Source organism: Notolepis coatsorum (genome assembly GCF_963971535.1).
Source record: "Notolepis coatsorum genome assembly, chromosome: 11".
NCBI classification, from domain to species: Eukaryota; Metazoa; Chordata; class Actinopteri; order Aulopiformes; family Paralepididae; genus Notolepis; species Notolepis coatsorum.
Window position 1 is genome coordinate 107,121,974 of NC_140175.1, and position 21,117 is coordinate 107,143,090.

General features: G+C 41.2%; 1 protein-coding gene across 1 annotated transcript in view; it reads left to right on the forward strand.

Annotated features, from left to right (window-relative positions):
• unc13bb (unc-13 homolog Bb (C. elegans)) overlaps nucleotides 1-10,952 on the forward strand; it is a gene marked incomplete at both ends in the record, with an annotated part of 291,089 nt that extends 280,137 nt beyond the window's left edge. Inside the window, 7 exon segments of the mRNA XM_084325041.1 lie at nucleotides 358-378; nucleotides 380-436; nucleotides 4,584-4,731; nucleotides 6,259-6,315; nucleotides 8,279-8,371; nucleotides 9,094-9,253; nucleotides 10,664-10,952. Of these exon segments, the coding sequence (XP_084181167.1) occupies nucleotides 358-378; nucleotides 380-436; nucleotides 4,584-4,731; nucleotides 6,259-6,315; nucleotides 8,279-8,371; nucleotides 9,094-9,253; nucleotides 10,664-10,952 (825 nt within the window).
• Between the last annotated feature and the right edge of the window lie 10,165 nt (nucleotides 10,953-21,117).

Consider the following 21,117-nt stretch of genomic DNA (forward strand, 5'->3'; position numbering starts at 1 on the left):
CGTCTGTGTCTCTCTTGGTCCTCTGTGTGTGTCTCTCTCTCTCTGTATCTCTCTCTGTATATCACTCTCTCTCTCTGTCTCTCTGTCTCTCTCTGTGTGTGTCTGTCTCTCTCTGTGTGTGTGTGTCTCTCTCTCTCGCTCTCGCTCTCTCTGTCTCTGTCTCTGTCTCTGTCTCTCTCTCTCTCTCTCTCTCTCGTCTCGCTCTCGCTCGCTCTCGCTCTCGCTCTCGCTCTCGCTCTCTCTCTCTGTCTCTGCTCTCTGTCTCTCTCTCTCCTCTCTCTCTCTCTCTCTCTCTCTCTCTCTCTCTCTCTCTCTCTCTCTCTCTCTCTCTCTCTCTCTCCTCGTGTGGTTATGTAGGACCATATGGCTGGAGAAGCCCAAGAGTCTGTCTCCTAAGCAGTGTGCCGTGATGGACGTGGCACTGGACACTATTAAGGTCAGTGGCACAACGATACAACCTAGGATTATGGCTTCACACGTGCATTATTAATTATTATATATTATTATCAATGCAAAGTAGACTCAAACCAACATGTGCATCACAACGCAAGGCATCTGCCACACAAGCAAGATAGTAACAGATTATAGTTTGAAATAAGTGATCTCCCACACAGTAGTGTGTGGAGGTATATCTCAAATCTATAATATAGACTACTGTAGTGTTAGAGATTAAAGAGAGACTATGACTGTTGACAAGTTATAATATAAACTACTGTAGTATTAGCAAATAAAGATGGAATAAACTACTGTAGTATTAGCAAATAAAGATGGAATATGACTGTTAACAAGGTATAATCTAGACTACTGCAGTATTAAATATACAATATGACTGTTAACAAGGTATAATCTAGACTACTCTAGATTAAAGAGACTGGCTGTTAACAAGTTATAATCTAGACTACTGTAGATAAAAAATAGACTATGACTGTTAACACATTCGGGGCCAACCACGTATATATACGTGTTTTGGATCCAACGCTTGACGGCCAACCACGTATATATACGTGGCAAGGTTGTTTTGGCTTTTATTCCATTGTAATATCCTACTAAACACCCTGTGGCACTGCATATTTACCCTACTCTTGGAATTCGGAAAAGTGCATTACCGGCCAGATCCTCATAGGGGCGCTGTCTCGATAATGCAGTGTTCCCTGTTACAGACCGGTGTGTTTTTTTTTTTAGTATGCATGGGTTAGCCTAAAGCTATGCGTGTAGCCAAAGGCCTGGAATCGTTTTTGGGACGGTGAATTCAGTATGCAGTAAAGGAATATATCATCAGCCAATGGACATATGGATCTACCAGATGGCGATTGATAACTGGGAAATCCTTTTGGGGATCCAACCGGCCACAGGTAAGAGCTTTTTCACGTAAATGACATGCTGATCAGGCCTTGTTATCATAGCCAACCAGCCGATCAGCGAATAAGGCTACTGAGGCTAATGCCGTTATTGGTAATCAATAATTAGAAACGACGTCCCCCGCCCCCCCCCCCCCCCTTTCATGCATTCATGGTGGACCATGATACCGACAATATGCATTTTGAGTTTTAGCTCTAGCTTGTCTATAGCCGAAACGCCATTCGATTTAACGTTATTAGCTTAGCACCCTTTATCTCGCCTTCCAGGAAATACCCCAGAACATTCTGCTATAACGTTCATATTCACGACGCTATAAAATGGGAACGTATTGATGAAAAAATTATTTATTTAAGGCATATTGAAGGGACGTTTATAGTGTCAATTGACAATGAGAATGGACAGATAGCAATAATATAAAGTATAGATTTAGCTCTACAAACGCACGATGAAAGTTTCTTTTGATATGCTGGCCGTATAGAGTGGGATTAGACGGATCCCAATGGCCCTGAATGTGTTAACAAATTATAATCTAGAGTACTATAGATTAAAGAGACTGACTGTTAACAAGGTATAATCTAGTATTAGAGATTAAAGATAGACTATGACTGTTAACAAGTTATAATCATTCTAGACTACTGTAGATTAAAGATATAATATGACTGTTAACAAGGTATAATCATTCTAGACTACTGTAGATTAAAGATAGACTATGACTGTTAACAAATTATAATCTAGACTACTGTAGATTAAAGATATAATATGACTGTTAACAAGGTATAATCTAGACTACTGTAGTACTAGAGATTAAATATATAATATGACTGTTAACAAGGTATAATCTAGACCAGTGGTCTAGCCTCGGGACCCAACATTTTCCTTAGTCATTAAGTCGCGACCCAAAATTTTGAACCACTATGATTTATGTAAAAAAAAATATTTGCAGTAATACGCAATCTTTCAAAACATGAAATAAACACAAAAAAGTGCAACAAAAGTGCAACTATTGCTAAAAACCCAATGAAATAAAAGAATAATAAATAATATATGCTTCTTAGCAGATTTCTTAGCTTAACATAACAGACCTAAATTTGGGGGAACTAATGGGATAACTGAGTTTGCAACAAAAGTGCAACTAGGGCTAAAACCCAATGAAATAAAATAATAATAAATAATATGCTTCTTAGCAGATTTCTTAGCTTATCATAACAGACCTAAGTTTGGGGGAACTAATGGTAAATGGCTGCTTTTTTATATAGTGCTTTTATCCAAAGCGCTTTACAATTTGTTACTCACATTTTACCCATTCACACACCGATGGCGGAGGCAACCATGCAAGGTGCCAACCTGCTCATCGGGAGCAATTAGGGGTTAAGTGTCTTGCTCAAGGACACATCGACACGCTGCCTGGGAGGAGCAGGAATCGAACCGGGAACCTCCGGATTGCCAGACGACTGCTCTACCTCCTGAGCCACTGTCGCCCCTATGGGATAACTGGGGTTGCAACAAAAGTGCAACTAGGGCTAAAAACCCAATGAAATTAAATGATAATAATAAATAATTATGCTTCTTAGCAGACTTCTTAGCTTAACATAACATACCTAAGTTTGGGGGAACTAATGGGATAACTGGGATTGCAATAAAAGTGCAACTAGGGCTAAAAACCCAATGAAATAAAATAATAATAAATAATATGCTTCTTAGCAGATTTCTTAGCTTAACATAACAGACCTACGTTTGGGGGAACTAATGGGATAACTGGGGTTGCAACAAAAGTGCAACTAAGGGCTAAAAACACAATGAAATAAAATAATAATAATAATAATAAATAATATATCCTTCTTAACAGACTTCTTAGCTTAACATGCAGGGAACTAATGGGATAACTGGGGATGATGTTTGCTCCTGACAAGAGTCTCAAAGTCTGGGGTGATGGTAGACAAAGCAACTCTGAGGTCATGCTCAATGTCCAATCTGTTCCCCCGCTTTGTCTTCAGCTGGACCAGAGCTGAGAAGCCACTTTCACAAAGATAGGTAGTGAAAAAAAGAAAAAAAAAATTACTTTTTTTTTTACACACACATCCGCGACCCACTCAAAATGGCCCTGCGACCCACTTTTGGGTCGCGACCCACCAGTTGAGAAACACTGATCTAGACTACTGTAGATTAAAGATAGGACTGTTAACAAGGTATAATCTAGGCTACTGTAGATTAAAGATAGGACTGTTAACAAGGTATAATCTAGACTACTGTAGATTAAAGATAGGACTGTTAACAAGGTATAATCTAGGCTACTGTAGATTAAAGATAGGACTGTTAACAAGGTATAATCTAGACTACTGTAGATTAAAGATAGGACTGTTAACAAGGTATAATCTAGACTACTGTAGATTAAAGATAGGACGGTTAACAAGGTATAATCTAGACTACTGTAGATTAAAGATAGGACTGTTAACAAGGTATAATCTAGGCTACTGTAGATTAAAGATAGGACTGTTAACAAGGTATAATCTAGACTACTGTAGTTTAAAGATAGGACTGTTAACAAGGTATAATCTAGACTACTGTAGATTAAAGATAGGACTGTTAACAAGGTATAATCTAGACTACTGTAGATTAAAGATAGGACTGTTAACAAGGTATAATCTAGACTACTGTAGATTAAAGATAGGACTGTTAACAAGGTATAATCTAGACTACTGTAGATTAAAGATAGGACTGTTAACAAGGTATAATCTAGACTACTGTAGATTAAAGATAGGACTGTTAACAAGGTATAATCTAGACTACTGTAGTTTAAAGATAGGACTGTTAACAAGGTATAATCTAGATTACTGTAGATTAAAGATAGGACTGTTAACAAGGTATAATCTAGACTACTGTAGTTTAAAGATAGGACTGTTAACAAGGTATAATCTAGACTACTGTAGTTTAAAGATAGGACTGTTACAAGGTATAATCTAGAGACTACTATAGATTAAAGATAGGACTGTTAACAAGGTATAATCTAGACTACTGTAGATTAAAGATAGGACTGTTAACAAGGTATAATCTAGACTACTGTAGATTAAAGATAGGACTGTTAACAAGGTATAATCTAGACTACTGTAGATTAAAGATAGGACTGTTCACAAGGTATAATCTAGACTACTGTAGATTAAAGATAGGACTGTTAACAAGGTATAATCTAGACTACTGTAGATTAAAGAAAGACTCTCTCCTGGCAGCAATACTTCCATGCCGGCGGTAGCGGGCTGAAGAAGACCTTCCTGGAGAAGAGTCCCGAGCTGTCGTCTCTGCGCCATGCGCTGTCGCTCTACACACAGACCACCGACACGCTCATCAAAACCTTCGTCACCACGCAGCACGGACAAGGTACACACCACACACACAAGCGCATGCACATACACACACACACACACACGCGCAGACACACACAGTTCAATTTAATTGTCGGTTTGGTTCTTATCAATCAATATTTTATTGTTATTGTCTGCGTTGCTTTGACCCTTTTTCTTATTCTCTGCTTTTATTCTGTCTATTTTATGCTAATTGTATGTCGATGTTACTGCTGTGAAGCACTTTGGGCTGCAATTCTTGTATGAAAGGTGCTATACAAACAAAGTGTATTATTATTATTACCCAAGTAAAAAAAAAAAGGATACTTCCGGTAAGTATATTTTCTAAGAGTCTATACTTTTTATGTACATACTAAAGTTGTGTTGAATTTAAACCGGTTCAGCTAGACTTTTAAGATGTATTTAAATTAGTGCTGTCAGGTGATAAAAAAATGTTTTCTAATTAATTACAGGATTTGTAATTAATTAATCTAATTAATCGCATTTTAATCGCATAACCATTCTAGGCCTGATATTTTATATTCTATAATATTTCCGGATGGCAGAATTCAGTACTGTATCTACAAAACCTTCTGTTTAATCATCTTCCCTTTATTAATTTGCTTAGATTTTTCAGGTCTGGTCAATTTTAGCATGGTGTTATTCACAGTTAAAAAAAAAAGGAAAAAAAAGAATTGAATTAATATTCTCATTTGGTTCATTAAAATGTACTCAAGCCTAGTAACAGACACAGTATTTCTGACACTGGGAATACATTCCCTGAGATCCATAGATGTCCCTAGAATCAGATACCAAGAACATGCAAATGGACCATTTAAAAAAAGAAGTTTGTAAATGTTTATTCTACGTTCTTATGGAATGAATGAGATAAAAAAAAGGAAATACATTTATTTTTTATTAATTTTGAGTAAATTTTCATAACGTGATAATTTGCTCTGTAATTAATTAATCGAATTAACGCGATAAACTGACAGCCCTCATTTAAATATATTTAATATATTATTTGTATCTATTTCTGGTAGGGATGTCCGATATTATCGGCCGACCGATATTATCGGCCGATATCGGCAGTAAAATGTGATATCGGAAAATATCGGTATCGGTTTAAAAACAAAAAAAAACAATAACAATATTTGTTATATATATATCCAGTGAAATTATGAGTTACCTGAAATTATTCAGTTTTTTGGACGGGGAAACCCTGCATATATCGGTATCGGTTGATATCGGTTGATATCGGTATCGGAAATTAAGAGTTGTACAATATCGGAATATCGGTATCGGTAAAAAAGCCAATATCGAGCATCCCTAATTTCTGGTTACTTTTGCTTACCAACAGAGTACACTTTTAATAAGAATACTAGTACAACTTGTCTGGTAAACATCTCAGTTTTTATTTTTAGTATACTTAGATTACACTTACATCATATTAATGACTATGCTTTGAATTAGTACATGAAAGTGTTGGAGTGTATCTGATCTGCTGCTGTTTACTTCTCTGTCTCTCTCTGTCTCTGCTGTCTCCATTGTCTCTGTGCCCCAGTGCACCATGGGAAGGGTATTAGGGTTACGCTCAACGTAACAATGCAGCCCACCAGGGGTACGTTACCATAGCAACTGCCTGTGAACACCCCCCCACCCCCCCCCCCCGCACCCTGTCCCTACCTATCAACCCCCCAGTGCATTGTAGAAATCCATACCTTTGCATGGTTTCCATTACGGTACACCTTCATATTCAGTATACCTCCCAGCCCTACTGATACTCAGGGTTGTAAAGTACTTGAGTAATTGTAATTCATTACAATACTTAAGTACTGTTTTGGGGGATTTGTACTTTACTATTATTAGGGTTGTATACTTGTACTTTTACTCAATTACATTTCAGAGGGGGAAAAAAATTACTTTTTACTCCTTACATTTAAAATGCAGACCCACAAAGTACAAATCTCACAGGTCCAAACATTTTAATTAGTATTTGTTTCTCTGGCCGAACTAACGTTAACGTTATTAATCCTGTGGCCGCACTTTATTTAAAAACAGCCAATCAAATCCCCATCAATGGAAAATGAACCCGCCCATACCCATGCTGATTGGTCCTTGTGCAAGACTAGAAAGCAGGGATCTTTGATTAAACACCTGCTATCAGAAGAATCATTTCATATCAAATGAAAACTTGGCCCACGATGGAATGAGTTTGAGACCCCTGGTCTATCCCTTGCAATAAAAAAAAGTTTTTACTTTTACTTTTTAGTACTTAACACTTTAACTGCCGAAAACGCCGGAACTCGTCATTCCCCGCCATGCTCAAGTTGCCGCGGACGCCGTAACTCGTCTTTGATATCAATATTTCAAAAATCTGTGATCGGAATCATATTTCCCCTCTGCAGCCTTGACACACAGTTCTGATCTCCTCTCAATCCTCTAGCGGTTCAAGAGCGCCATCTGGTGGCCGATCGGCAGATCGAAACCGGATGTCAACCTTTAACCCAGCAGGACTCACTCCATATGTGGTCCGGGCACTCGCTAATGTTAGAGAGACTCAGTCTTCACACAGTGAACATCGATCGGTGGAAATAACTCGAAAAAACAACATGATTTGGACGTATATACTATTATACAACCTGGAAATAGATCGGGTATTTCGACATCCCATAATGGAAAACTGTCTACTCCACGCTGATCGCCCAACGGCCCGAGGAGACTGGGGTGAGTTTTAGCGTGTAGTATTACCGTGTTCGATATAAACTGCTATGATGAACATATGACCCACATTAGATGAATGGTATAACGTTGCCCACGGAATTATAAACGCCCCCTCGCCCATCCGGTCAACATCAGATGACGTGTAGTAACTTCCAGAACCACATCCAGTTGAAATCTATTATCTGGCACAGATCGCTATCAAACTGTATTTCATCATCAATATAATGCATTTGGGGCTATAAATCACGTTCTGGAGAAAGCTGCAGAAAGAGATGAAAACATACTTATACTTTAGACCTTATTTTAGTATGAATATGTGAATGAAAAAGTTTAACGTTCATACACCCTGAACAATACATATATGACATTGAATGGGCCCTAATAATGGCAATCTAGCAATAGAATTTAAAAAGTTATAGCCCTGCAAAGAAGGGGAACTTCTCCATAGACAAATAGAGCTGGCAAGGGATGGTATATCATGAATTTAACCTCGGCAGTTAAAGTGTTAAGTACATTTAAACGTAGAAACTTTTTAACTTTTACTCAAGTGTGTTTTTAGCCAGATACTCTGACTTTTACTTGAGTACGATTTTGAGACGGTACTCATACTTTCACTTAAGTATAATTTTTGGGTACTTTTCACACCCCTGACTGATACTAACACTATCCTGATACTAATGCTGATACTAATACTAACACTATCCTGATACTAATGCTGATACTAATATATATGCCTATAATATTGCCTCAGACATACAGAGACATACTATGATGACATCAGCACAGGGCAACGAATGTCTTTGTACTTTTGTGTTTGTTTGTTGATGATATCATGTGTGTGGTGTGTGTGTGTGCGCTAGGTTCCGGCGTTGCCAAGCCGATAGGAGAGGTGTCCATCCAGATGGATCTGTTAACTCACCCGAGCAACGGAGAGCGCAAGGTCACCGTTAAAGGTCGGTCAAGGTCACCGTTTGAGGTCGGTCAGCGTTGACCGCAGTTTGATATCTAGGTCCATGGAACCCTGTCGTATATATCTGTTAGGATTGTTATTATGGTTATTTTTAGTTGAATTGAGAGACGTAAGCTCTACAGATGAGCATCTGGATATCTACCTGGTTTGGTCGGAGCATCAGAGTCCTCGAGTCGTCTCACGGGCCAAACATCCTCTTAGCTTCAGGCGACGCCACGTGGATCTAGATCATGAGACCGCGGCGATGTCCTGGTGGACCACAGATAAACAACCCTTACACTTCTGTCTTTGTCTTATTTCGTGTCATTAGTGATATTTTAGCCATTTTTTCTCTGTTTAGCTTATGTCTAAGGTCTAAGGTAAAAGGGCTGTTGATGTAATATTTTATTGTATAAAACTATAAAAACTGTCAATATGTGTAACACATAATTGCAGTTGAAGGTTAGTTTCCGTTTCAGATGAGTCGTCTGAATTTGTATGTGATATGAAATGTGAAAGAACATTTGTACATCTTTTATTTACAAAATGTAGCTTTTTATGTATTACTTTTCATCAGTGCAGAGGTAGCAATGGAAATGCAGACGTTCTAATTCAGCATCTGACGGACCTCTCTCCTCTCTCCTCTTTCTGTCTGTCTGTCTGTCTGTCTGTCTGTCTGTCTGTCTGTCTGTCTGTCTGTCTGTCTGTCTGTCTGTTTGTCTGTAGTCGTGGGGGCCAACGACCTGAAGTGGCAGACGACAGGCATGTTCCGTCCCTTCGTAGAGGTCACCATGATCGGTCCGCACCTCGCTGACAAGAAGCGCAAGTTCCAGACCAAGTCCAAGAACAACAGCTGGGCGCCCAAATACAATGAGACCTTCCACTTGTGAGGATGGAGTTTATACAGTATATCACCAATTATAGAGTTTATATATAATAATAATAATAATAATAATAATAATAATAATAATAATAATAATAATAATAATAATAATAATAATAATAATAATAATAATATCTTAAATTTATATAGCGCCTTTCAGGAGACCCATATCTCCTGTTATAGAGTTTATATATATCCTGTTATAGAGTTTATATATCACCAATTCTAGAGTTTATATATCTCCTGTAATACAGTTTATATTATCTCATATTATAGAGTTTATATATATCATGTAATACAGTTTATATATATCCTATTATAGAATTTATATATCTCATATTATAGAATTTATATATCTCCTATTATAGTTTATATATCTCATATTATAGAATGTATATATCTCATATTAGAGAGTGTATATATATCCTATTATAGAGTTTATATGTCTCCCTCTAAGACACACATACATGTAGACATTAATATCTCCCTCTGAGACACACATACATGTACACATTAATATCTCCCTCTGAGACACACATACATGTAGACATTAATATCTCCCTCTGAGACACACATACATGTAGACATTAATATCTCTCTCTGAGACACACATACATGTAGACATTAATATCTCCCTCTGAGACACACATACATGTAGACATTAATATCTCCCTCTGAGACACACATACATGTACACATTAATATCTCCCTCTGAGACACACATACACATAAGCATGCCAGGCCAGTAAACACCACAGAAGAACATTAGGATGATGCACATAAAGAAACCAGTAGCCTGCTGTTGCTCTTTTCGCTCAATTCATTCAATCAATCTTTATACTATACACTGAGTAGTTAAACTCGTCGAGATGTTACATTCACAAGTGTCAATAGCTACATAGAAAGCAACTATTGCAAGTGTGGACAGTGGACCCAGAAAAAAGTATTTGTTAGTGATAAAAATGAGCCAGCCTTTTTTTTGTCAAACATATTCACCGTTTGTTAACCATAGGCAAAGTTATTGACAGAAAGGCTTGCCAGCATAAAGTTAGCTTCCTGGGTCATTGTCCCTGGCATCGGTCAGGTGACGGGTGGATGTAAAGGAGTTGCTAAGGCGGCGCAGAGGAACTATAATGAAAGTCAGCAGTGAGCAAAGCACTAATATAATATATTTTTACATAATATTATTTTATATATATAAAAGATGATTATATATATACACCAAATGGCCATGGTATAAGCAGGATAATATACTGAACCCGGCTCTGCCTCCTGGTGTAATGATCCCCAGCATTTTTTTTTCTCTCTCTCTCTCTCTCTCTCTCTCTCTCTCTCTCTCTCTCTCTCTCTCTCTCTCTCTCTCTCTCTCTCTCTCTCTCTCTATCTCTCTCCCTCTCTCTCTCTCTCACGCAGTTCCCTGGGCGGCCAGCAGGACGGGTTCGACTGCTACGAGCTCCAGGTGTGCGTCAAGGACTACTGTTTCGGCCGCGCGGACCGCGTGGTGGGCGTGGCCGTGATGCAGCTGCGTGACGTCATGGAGAGGCGTAGCTGCGCCTGCTGGCTGCCGCTCGGCCCGCGGGTCACCATGGACGACACGGGGCTCACCGCCCTGCGCATCCTCTCCCAGAGGCACAGCGACGAGGTCGCCAAGGAGTTCGTCAGGCTGAAGTCTGAGACGAGAGGAGAGGAGGAGGGGAGATGAGAGGAGGAGGAGGGGAGGAGGAGGAGGAGGAGGGGAGGAGAGAGGGGGAGAGGGGAGAGGAGAGGAGGAGGAGGGGAGATGAGAGGAGGAGAGGGGAGATGAGAGGAGGAGAGGGGAGATGAGAGGAGAGGAGGAGGGGAGGAGGAGGAGGAGGGGAGATGAGAGGAGGAGAGGGGAGATGAGAGGAGAGGAGGAGGGGAGGAGGAGGAGGAGGGGAGATGAGAGGAGGAGGGGAGATTAGAGGAGGAGGAGGGGAGATGAGAGGAGGAGGAGGAGGAGGAGAACAGAGGAGAGGAGGAGATTAAGAAGAGAGGAGGAGGAGGAAGAGATGAAGAAGAGAGGAGAGGAGGAGGAGGAGATGGAGTGGATGAGGAGAACAGAGGAGAGGAGGAGGAAGAGGAGGGGAGATGAGAGGAGGAGGAGGAGAGGAGGATGAGGAGAACAGAGTAGAGGAGGAGGAGAACAGAGGAGAGGAGGAGATGAAGAAGAGAGGAGAGGAGGAGGAGATGGAGTGGAGGAGGAGAACAGAGGAGAGGAGGAGGAAGAGGAGGGGAGATGAGAGGAGAGGAGGAGGAGGAGGAGAACAGAGGAGAGGAGGAGGAAGAGATGAAGAAGAGAGGAGGACAGAGGAGAGGAGGAGGAAGAGATGAAGAAAAGAGGAGGACAGAGGAGAGGAGGAAGAGATGAGGAACAGAGGAGAGGAAGAGGAGCAGGAGGAGGAAGAGATGAAGAACAGAGGAGGAGGAGGAAATGAAGAACAGAGGAGAGGATATGAAGAACAGAGGAGAGGAGGAGGAGGGCAGGGGAGGAGAGAGAGATAAGGGAGAGAAGAACGAGGAGGAAGAGAGGAGGAGGGTCTGTTGATCAGAAGGACTCCTTTCATTGCTAGCCACCATGGTGATGTACTGCCTGGCTCACAGGCCCACCGGCACCCTCACACCATCACCTGTTCACCACCTGGGCTCCTCAGCTGGAAGCCATCCCTGGATAGGAGAGGAACATATAGAGTCACTCACCCTCTCTCACTCTCTCACTCTCACTTTCACACGTACTCACGGCCATGAGTTAGTTGCCTTACAGTGGAAAGTGTCAAGTTGTGTCTCCATCTTTCTATCTCCATGACTTCCACTGTTTTATTTGTTTTATTTCTCTTCAGTCTTTATTTCATGTTTTGGGATCCTGATGTCTGCATGGGGGTGAAGTACATGTTTGCTAGTAAATAGACTCGTCTCTTGAGATGTGAATGAATTCTGACGACTCCGGTCAGAGGTCAGCAGGCTTTACTTGAAAGCCAGTCGGTCCTGATGTATTTAAGGGTTAATGTGTCGGATGTAGTGCGTGCCTTGCCAGGTTAATAGTCACATGACCCTGAACTCTTACGTGTTGTTGGACCGTGGGACCAAGCCAAGCCAATAGGAACGCATTGTACATATACATACTCAGTTTTCCTCCAATTCTGAATAATTTTTTATGTCTCAGACACTGTTGACCTGAGAAACTCTGGGTAAGACTTTAGTTGGACACTGTTGACCTGATGAACTCTGGGTAAGACTTTAGTTGGACACTGTTGAACTCTGGGTAAGACTTTAGTTGGACACTGTTGACCTGAACTCTGGGTAAGACTTTAGTTGGACACTGTTGACCTGATGAACTCTGGGTAAGACTTTAGTTGGACACTGTTGACCTGAACTCTGGGTAAGACTTTAGTTGGACACTGTTGAACTCTGGGTAAGACTTTAGTTGGACACTGTTGACCTGAACTCTGGGTAAGACTTTAGTTGGACACTGTTGAACTCTGGGTAAGACTTTAGTTGGACACTGTTGACCTGTTGAACTCTGGGTAAGACTTTAGTTGGACACTGTTGACCTGATGAACTCTGGGTAAGACTTTAGTTGGACACTGTTGACCTGTTGAACTCTGGGTAAGACTTTAGTTGGACACTGTTGACCTGATGAACTCTGGGTATAACTTTAGTTGGACACTGTTGACCTGATGAACTCTGGGTAAGACTTTAGTTGGACACTGTTGAACTCTGGGTAAGACTTTAGTTGGACACTGTTGACCTGATGAACTCTGGGTAAGACTTTAGTTGGACACTGTTGACCTGAACTCTGGGTAAGACTTTAGTTGGACACTGTTGGTCTGAAGAACTCTGGGTAAGACTTTAGTTGGACACTGTTGACCTGATGAACTCTGGGTAAGACTTTAGTTGGACACTGTTGACCTGAACTCTGGGTAAGACTTTAGTTGGACACTGTTGACCTGAACTCTGGGTAAGACTTTAGTTGGACACTGTTGACCTGAACTCTGGGTAAGACTTTAGTTGGACACTGTTGAACTCTGGGTAAGACTTTAGTTGGACACTGTTGGTCTGAAGAACTCTGGGTAAGACTTTAGTTGGACACTGTTGACCTGATGAACTCTGGGTAAGACTTTAGTTGGACACTGTTGACCTGATGAACTCTGGGTATAACTTTAGTTGGACACTGTTGACCTGATGAACTCTGGGTAAGACTTTAGTTGGACACTGTTGAACTCTGGGTAAGACTTTAGTTGGACACTGTTGACCTGATGAACTCTGGGTATAACTTTAGTTGGACACTGTTGACCTGATGAACTCTGGGTATAACTTTAGTTGGACACTGTTGACCTGATGAACTCTGGGTAAGACTTTAGTTGGACACTGTTGACCTGAGTAACAGAGGCCTAACTCTCATGTGATCACCGCCAACGTTAATAAGGACACTCGTAACCACGGCGATGGAGCCATTTTATTTAATATTTTTTACATGTATTTATTTTGTGTATTTAAGGTTGTTTACTGTTGTTTCCCTCAGCTCTGTGTCTCTGAGTGGCCTTACTGTGTGTGTGTGTGTGTGTGTGCGTGTGCGTGTGCGTGTGTGTGTGTGTGTGTGTGTGGGGGGGGTTGTGTCTCATCATTGTAACGGTCTTACGTGTTGTCACTTCGTCTCACAGCCAAAACATCAGTCACTTTATCAACAAAAAAAAAAAAAAGTCAAATATCAGTCGTCTGATTTGTTCCGAGGGATGTTCCCTCATTATCATGTCGTCTGTTTTCAGAGGCTTTTGTAACTTCTAGGTCCTTTTAGTTCTCAGTCTGTCATGTTTGTGTGTGTTTGTTTCTGTGGGTCTGTGCGTCTCACTACGTCCCTCGGGAGCGAGATCAAGGTCCTTGAAGTGCTTAAAGTGCTTGATTTTTTACCAAAAAAAGTCAAGGCCTGGTATTCCTTGAAAACAGCAAATTTTTTAACAAGTTGCTTAAAAAGTCCTTGAAATTCAAATCAACCATTCGCATTGAAAGTTTTGTTCATCCATGATAAAATTGTTCTGAATCAAGAATCTTTATTATTTTTTATTTAAAGTGTAACTAATTGTCGGAAATTGGTTTTAAGCCATACATATTGGATCAGATTTTTTTCTCTAAAAAACAGCATTTAAAAGTGAATTGTATCCTTTTAAATGCCCTTTTTTAAATGAAAAATAGTGCTTAGGAAAGTACTTGAAAGTACTTGAATTTCATCTTGCAACGTCTGTGAGGAACCCTGTGGAAGTATCGTTGCCAAGAAAAGACATTTCATCATCATCATCATCATCATCATCATCATCATCATCATCATCATCATCATCATCATCAACCCATAGAGATACACATAGAGTGATGTCATAGCCATACATAAGAGTGTTGTCATGGAGATACAGAGTGAGCACTATTGACGCCATGTGATCCCCATCACTCTGTCCACTAAGTGGCAGTGATGCGTCAAGTTCATTATACAACAAGTAGGTCCGACCACGCATTGTGATTGGTCGAGAGCGTTCTAAGCCGTGAGTATTATTCATGATACACTCACGGTTAAATCACCATGAATATATTACCACTGAGCTGGCTTTAGAATGTCGTAGAACGTTTCAACTGCCAACTACCTGGTTGATAGCCTACTCCATTTGAAATTCCATATCAAAAATACATCTTTAGGAACTATTTTTCTACGCCAAGTTCACTGAAATCGATATAAAAGACCCTAGAATTGTCTGTATTCATCCTATATTTTTCCAGACGGTGCAACTTGCTGTATAAAAGCAATCATACACGCGAACCAGTGGAATATCAGGAATATTGCCACTCTGTGACGCCTACGCCACTCGAGCTTCGCACATCACAGCCGTGGCCATGTTTTGATATTCCGCTGGTTCTCGTGTATGATTGCTTAACCCTTTCACTGCCACACGACAGCCGGTTAACCCTTTCACTGTGACAATACAGAAGGTTAGCCCTTTACTATCACACAACCGACGTGATGCTCCATCATTAGCTCCGCATTAGCGGAGCTAATGATGCTAATGATGGAGCATCGCCGTCGGTTGTGTGATAGTAAAGGGCTAACCTTCTGTCGTGTGGCAGTGAAAGGGTTAAGTGTTCCAACCACCACTGAATCTCCTAATGAAAAAGAAGCAGGTGTTGTTTTCTGGGTAGAGTTTGCCTCTGATGTGGCAGTGGGGACACTGGGAACACTGGTTGTGCTGTGTAGACGGGGGGGGGGTGTATCATTTTAACCCCTCGTTTGACGGGTGCATACGTTTAACCCCTCGTTTGATAGGTGCATCGTTTTAACCCCTCGTTTGACGGGTGCATACGTTTAACCCCTTGTTTGATAGGTGCATCGTTTTAACCCCTCGTTTGACGGGTGCATCGTTTTAACCCCTCGTTTTATAGGTGCATAGGTTTAACCCCTTGTTAGATCGCTCCACTACATTTCTCCATGTAAAGACTTGACTTCTGAAAATCCCCAGAAAAGGAGAAATGTTCTTGTGTATAAACCCTCCTTGTGCCAAGTTACAAGTGTTTTTTTTTTTATCTTGTGAACCCTTGCACTATGACTAAATCACTACAGTAGTTATGTGTATTGTATATCAAAGTACCTGCATTTTCTTTGTGATGTTTTATTTGTATTATTGCTACTCAGAAAATGGTATTGATCATTAAAATGTAAACATTCCAATAAATGGATTTTGTATAAAGTATTTGAGAAACATCTACCTCTGTGTCATTTTCTATTTATTTATAAATGTATTCATTAATTAATTAATTAATTTATAAATCTTTATAGCAGGTGATCAATCAAAGGGTATGCACTAGAGGAATTATTCAACAACTTAATACTTAAATAGCAAAAACATTTCATGTGTGTATATTATGTACATTCATATTCCAGATACTAGTTGATATCCTGGTTAAGGTGTTATTCAGGATACGTTTATTATGTACATTATTTATATTATTAATATTCTAGATACTAGATCATATTCTGGTTAAGATATCCACACTAAACACATTCATATGATTATCACCATGGAAACAGAAGTCAAACAAAGACCATAAGTCCATCAGAAAACAGGACCAGGTGTTTACATCAGCTGATCATATTCAGCTTCCTATGAGCTCCTCCAGCTCATTGTATACAGGATTCACATACACTGCAGTTCCTCTGAGCAGTGCATCATGGGACAGTCCAGGGTGACGGTTCCATAGATATCTATATAGAACACTAGATAGCTTAAGGCGGAGTCACCAGCGTCACTGAACCGCCGCCATCTTGCTCGAGTCAGCCTTGAGTGAGGGTGAGTGAGCTGCACAGACAAGAATACTCATAACTCACTGAAATATTGGCGGATTTACAAACTGTTTGGTTTATTACAAGCATTATTAACGTGGCTGTGATTCAAGCGGTTTGTAAAAAAAAAAGTAGACATTAATGTTATCAGTAGCTGAGCTGCCCCGAGCAAGATGGCCGCCCTACGACGACGTCGCTCTACATTGGCCGGCAGCGCGGGTAAGCTATCTAGTGTTCTATATAGATATCTATGGACGGTTCCTCTGAGCAGTGCATCATGGGACAGTCCAGGGGGACGGTTCCTCTGAGCAGTGCATCATGGGACATTCCAGGGGGACGGTTCCTCTGAGCAGTGCATCATGGGACAGTCCAGGGTGACAGTTCCTCTGAGCAGTGCATCATGGGACAGTCCAGGGGGGCGGTTCCTCTGAGCAGTGCATCATGGGACAGTCCAGGGGGACGGTTCCTCTGAGCAGTGCATCATGGGACAGGCCAGGGGGACGGTTCCTCTGAGCAGTGCATCATGGGACATTCCAGGGGGACGGTTCCTCTGAGCAGTGCATCATGGGACAGTCCAGGGGGACGGTTCCTCTGAGCAGTGCATCATGGGACAGGCCAGGGGGGCGGTTCCTCTGAGCAGTGCATCATGGGACAGTCCAGGGGGGCGGTTCCTCTGAGCAGTGCATCATGGGACAGTCCAGGGGGGCGGTTCCTCTGAGCAGTGCATCATGGGACAGTCCAGGGGGGCGGTTCCTCTGAGCAGTGCATCATGGGACAGTCCAGGGGGACGGTTCCTCTGAGCAGTGCATCATGGGACAGTCCAGGGGGGCGGTTCCTCTGAGCAGTGCATCATGGGACAGTCCAGGGGGACGGTTCCTCTGAGCAGTGCATCATGGGACAGTCCAGGGGGACGGTTCCTCTGAGCAGTGCATCATGGGACAGTCCAGGGGGACGGTTCCTCTGAGCAGTGCATCATGGGACAGTCCAGGGGGACGGTTCCTCTGAGCAGTGCATCATGGGACAGTCCAGGGGGACGGTTCCTCTGAGCAGTGCATCATGGGACAGTCCAGGGGGACGGTTCCTCTGAGCAGTGCATCATGGGACAGTCCAGGGGGACGGTTCCTCTGAGCAGTGCATCATGGGACAGTCCAGGGTGACTGTTCCTCTGAGCAGTGCATCATGGGACAGTCCAGGGGGGCGGGGGTTGAGTTCCACCCTGCTGTACTCAGAATATCTCCAGCAGACAACTTTATAATAATAATGATAATAATAATATCTACAGCATAGCAACTCTTATGTTATAATAATAATTATAATACTGTTTGTTCTATTCTATTTGGAGTTCCAGATCAGTTTGGGCTTGCCAGACAATGCAGTAAGTGGTAGAAAGTTAAGAATGTTTCAAATCACTTTGGTTACTGTTATTGTTATTAACAGCTCACCTGACACTATCTGAACGACCCTGCTGTGGTAAACTCCACCCGTCTGAGACTCCAGATTAGGGATGTCCGATATTATCGGCCGATATCGGCATTAAAATGTGATATCGGAAAATATCGGTATCGGTTTTAATTTTTTTTTACATTTTTAAATTTTACATTTTACATTTCTATAACCTTTATTTACCCAGGCAAGCAAGTAAGAACAAATTCTGATTTAATTTATTTTCAAAAGTATGCATAATATTGTGTTAATTCCACAACAAGAGATATGTAATGTTAATTACCTGAAATTATTCCATTTTTGGGGGGGGGGGGGGGGGGACCCTGCATATATCGGTATCGGTTGATATCGGTATCGGAAATTAAGAGTTAAAAACAAGCACTTCTTAAGACCCATCTGTGGCTATCATCATCCCACCCAGGCTGGGTGTCGCTCTCTAAGGGTGGATGATGTCACGCCTGCCATCCTCTGACCCTCAGATTGGCTGCTTCAGCCGCAGGTCTCTGAATTTACCATCCAGGTCCAAAGATCGCTGTGTGTTTGTTCTGCGGCCCCGAGAGGTTCCACCAGCTTCCTGTCTCACCTCCACCCTGTCCGACACCCCACCCGCTCCCCCTGTCTGTCTGTCTGCCAACGGGCCGCCCCGGGGACCACAAGGCCCTGTCGACTGAGTCGGGGTCTACCTTGTGTTGGCTCTAGGGTTTGGAGTTTACCTGAGCAGGAAGGAGTGGAGAGAGAGAGTTGTAGTTTTTAAGTTGCAGTAGTTGTAGTTCCAAGGCCTTGTTCCTCTTAGTGTGAGTGTGTTCCTGTGTGCCGTGCCTACAGGACAGGCAGACACTTTTCAACCTGAGGTACGTAACTGCTTTTATTTGCTTCTTTTGTTTGTTTTCAGGTCTCTTATCTCTCAGGTGCCGCAGGCAGAGAGCTGTTTGAAACACGAGACTTTAAAATCAGAAACCAGTCAGTCACTGTCGCCTATAACGACCTGATCCATGAAGCCTACATCATGGAATACCCTGCAGAAAACACTGAAACTAGACACTCTAGTGTCTATGGGTCAGTTTAGAACCTTAATGACCAATCAGGTCACCACAATGTGTAATTGTTTACATTTTTAGCTATTTTATTCTTTTAAAAAGATTTTTTTTAATGTATTTTAAAATGTGCTCTTAATTATTCTGATTGTCTGATGTCTTTATATTTATGAACACACTGTGACACTTGTGTATGTAACATCTCGACGGCACTGTAAATGAGTTTAATTACTCAGTGTATTATCGAGTATAAATAAAGATTGAATGAATGAATGAAATGAATGCCAACACCAAACCAAATCTGACTGTTGGTTAGGAGGGAAGTTGGACACACACACACACACACACACACACACACACACACACACACACACACACACACACACACACACACACACACACACACACACACATGCACACACATACTGTACACACACATGCACAAGCATTTGCACCTTGCCTTAAAGTTGTTGTACCTCATTGTCTGCATTTGTACTCACTGTACTTAGATTGTACTTAGGTTGTACTTTAGCTTGTAGATTGTATTGTATATTGTATAGTGTATAGTACTATAGTGTTATTCCTCTTTTACTACTTTTTACTGTATGAAGCACATTCTCAGGGGCTCATACAGAACCAAGCATTTCACTGTAGAGTACATGTACCTTATATGTGACAAATAAAAACAAACTTGAAACTTGAACTTGATATATAAAACTACAAGACTGGCTTCCACAGTCAACCATCTCCCCTGCCGAGTTCTGGCGTCATCGACTACAATACGTGCTGTTTACACATCTGTCTGATATACAATGTGATACTGCAATATGTATATATGTATAGAAAAGGTTTGAGTGGTAATACTACAGTATTACTGTATATATATATTATACAGTATATATACAGTACTAGTGTGGTATTACCACTAAAACCTTTTCTGTCACTATGTAATATAATATAATATCACTATTCAACCCTTTCCTTGAGATATATATATATATATAATACTGTAATGTCACCACTCACATCTTTCATCTAGAGATAAAATACTCACCTACATTGTATAAACTCTGAACCCACTGCCTATACGCTCTAGGCTCTGTTGCCCTAACCATATGAACTCTGAACTCTGTTGACTATAGTTTATACACCTATCTCAACTTACGGCCTACAACTGCCTCGCACTGTAATCATAATGACCTACCTCATCCTAGTCTACCCATATATTACTGTTTACATACCTGTATGATAGTCATTTACAATACTACTATTATCAAGTTTCAAGTTCAAGTTTCAAGTTTCTTTAATAGTTGTCATACAGAAGTACAGAATACTTTTATACAAAATGCTTCTTACTGTTGCGCTCCAGAGACTGTGCAAGACAAGATAAGTATGAAATAAAATAACATAGTAAAATTAGAAGTAAAAAAATGAGGTCACAGTGTTCAGTTTAGACATATGTACAATGTTCGATGCAGAATAGACGTAGTTACCATACAATATACAATACTGTGCAGTGTACTAATATACAATACTATATAGTGCAAGGCAGAAATGGAGAAATGGGACGAGGTGCAATTTAGGTACAATTCACAGTAGGTGTACGAGTTGTAGTGCAAATCCTTTATCAATAAATATAAAGTGTAAGTGTGTTTGTGTGATCTAAAGTGTGGAGAGTGGGTGCTGCAGTGTGTTGTTTGTTTGAGTGAGTGTGTGCGTGTGTGTGTGTGTGCTGTGTGCATTTGATGGTTGTTGCATAGTGATTATTGTTCGTTTAGCGATTATTGATCGTTTAGCGATTATTGTTCGTTTAGCAGCCTGATGGCCTGGGGATAGAAGCTTCTTCTGAGTCTTTCTGTGCTCGCCTTAAGACTCCGGTATCGCTTGCCTGACCGCAGCAGTTCAAAGAGGCAGTTGTTCGGGTGGCTCGAGTCCTTAATAATTCTCTTAGCCTTCCCCTTGCACCGCTTGTTGTAAATGTTCTGGAGGGTGGGAAGCCCCCCTCCAATTGTGCGTTCGGCTGAACGTGTCACTCTTTGTAGTCTGCTACGGTC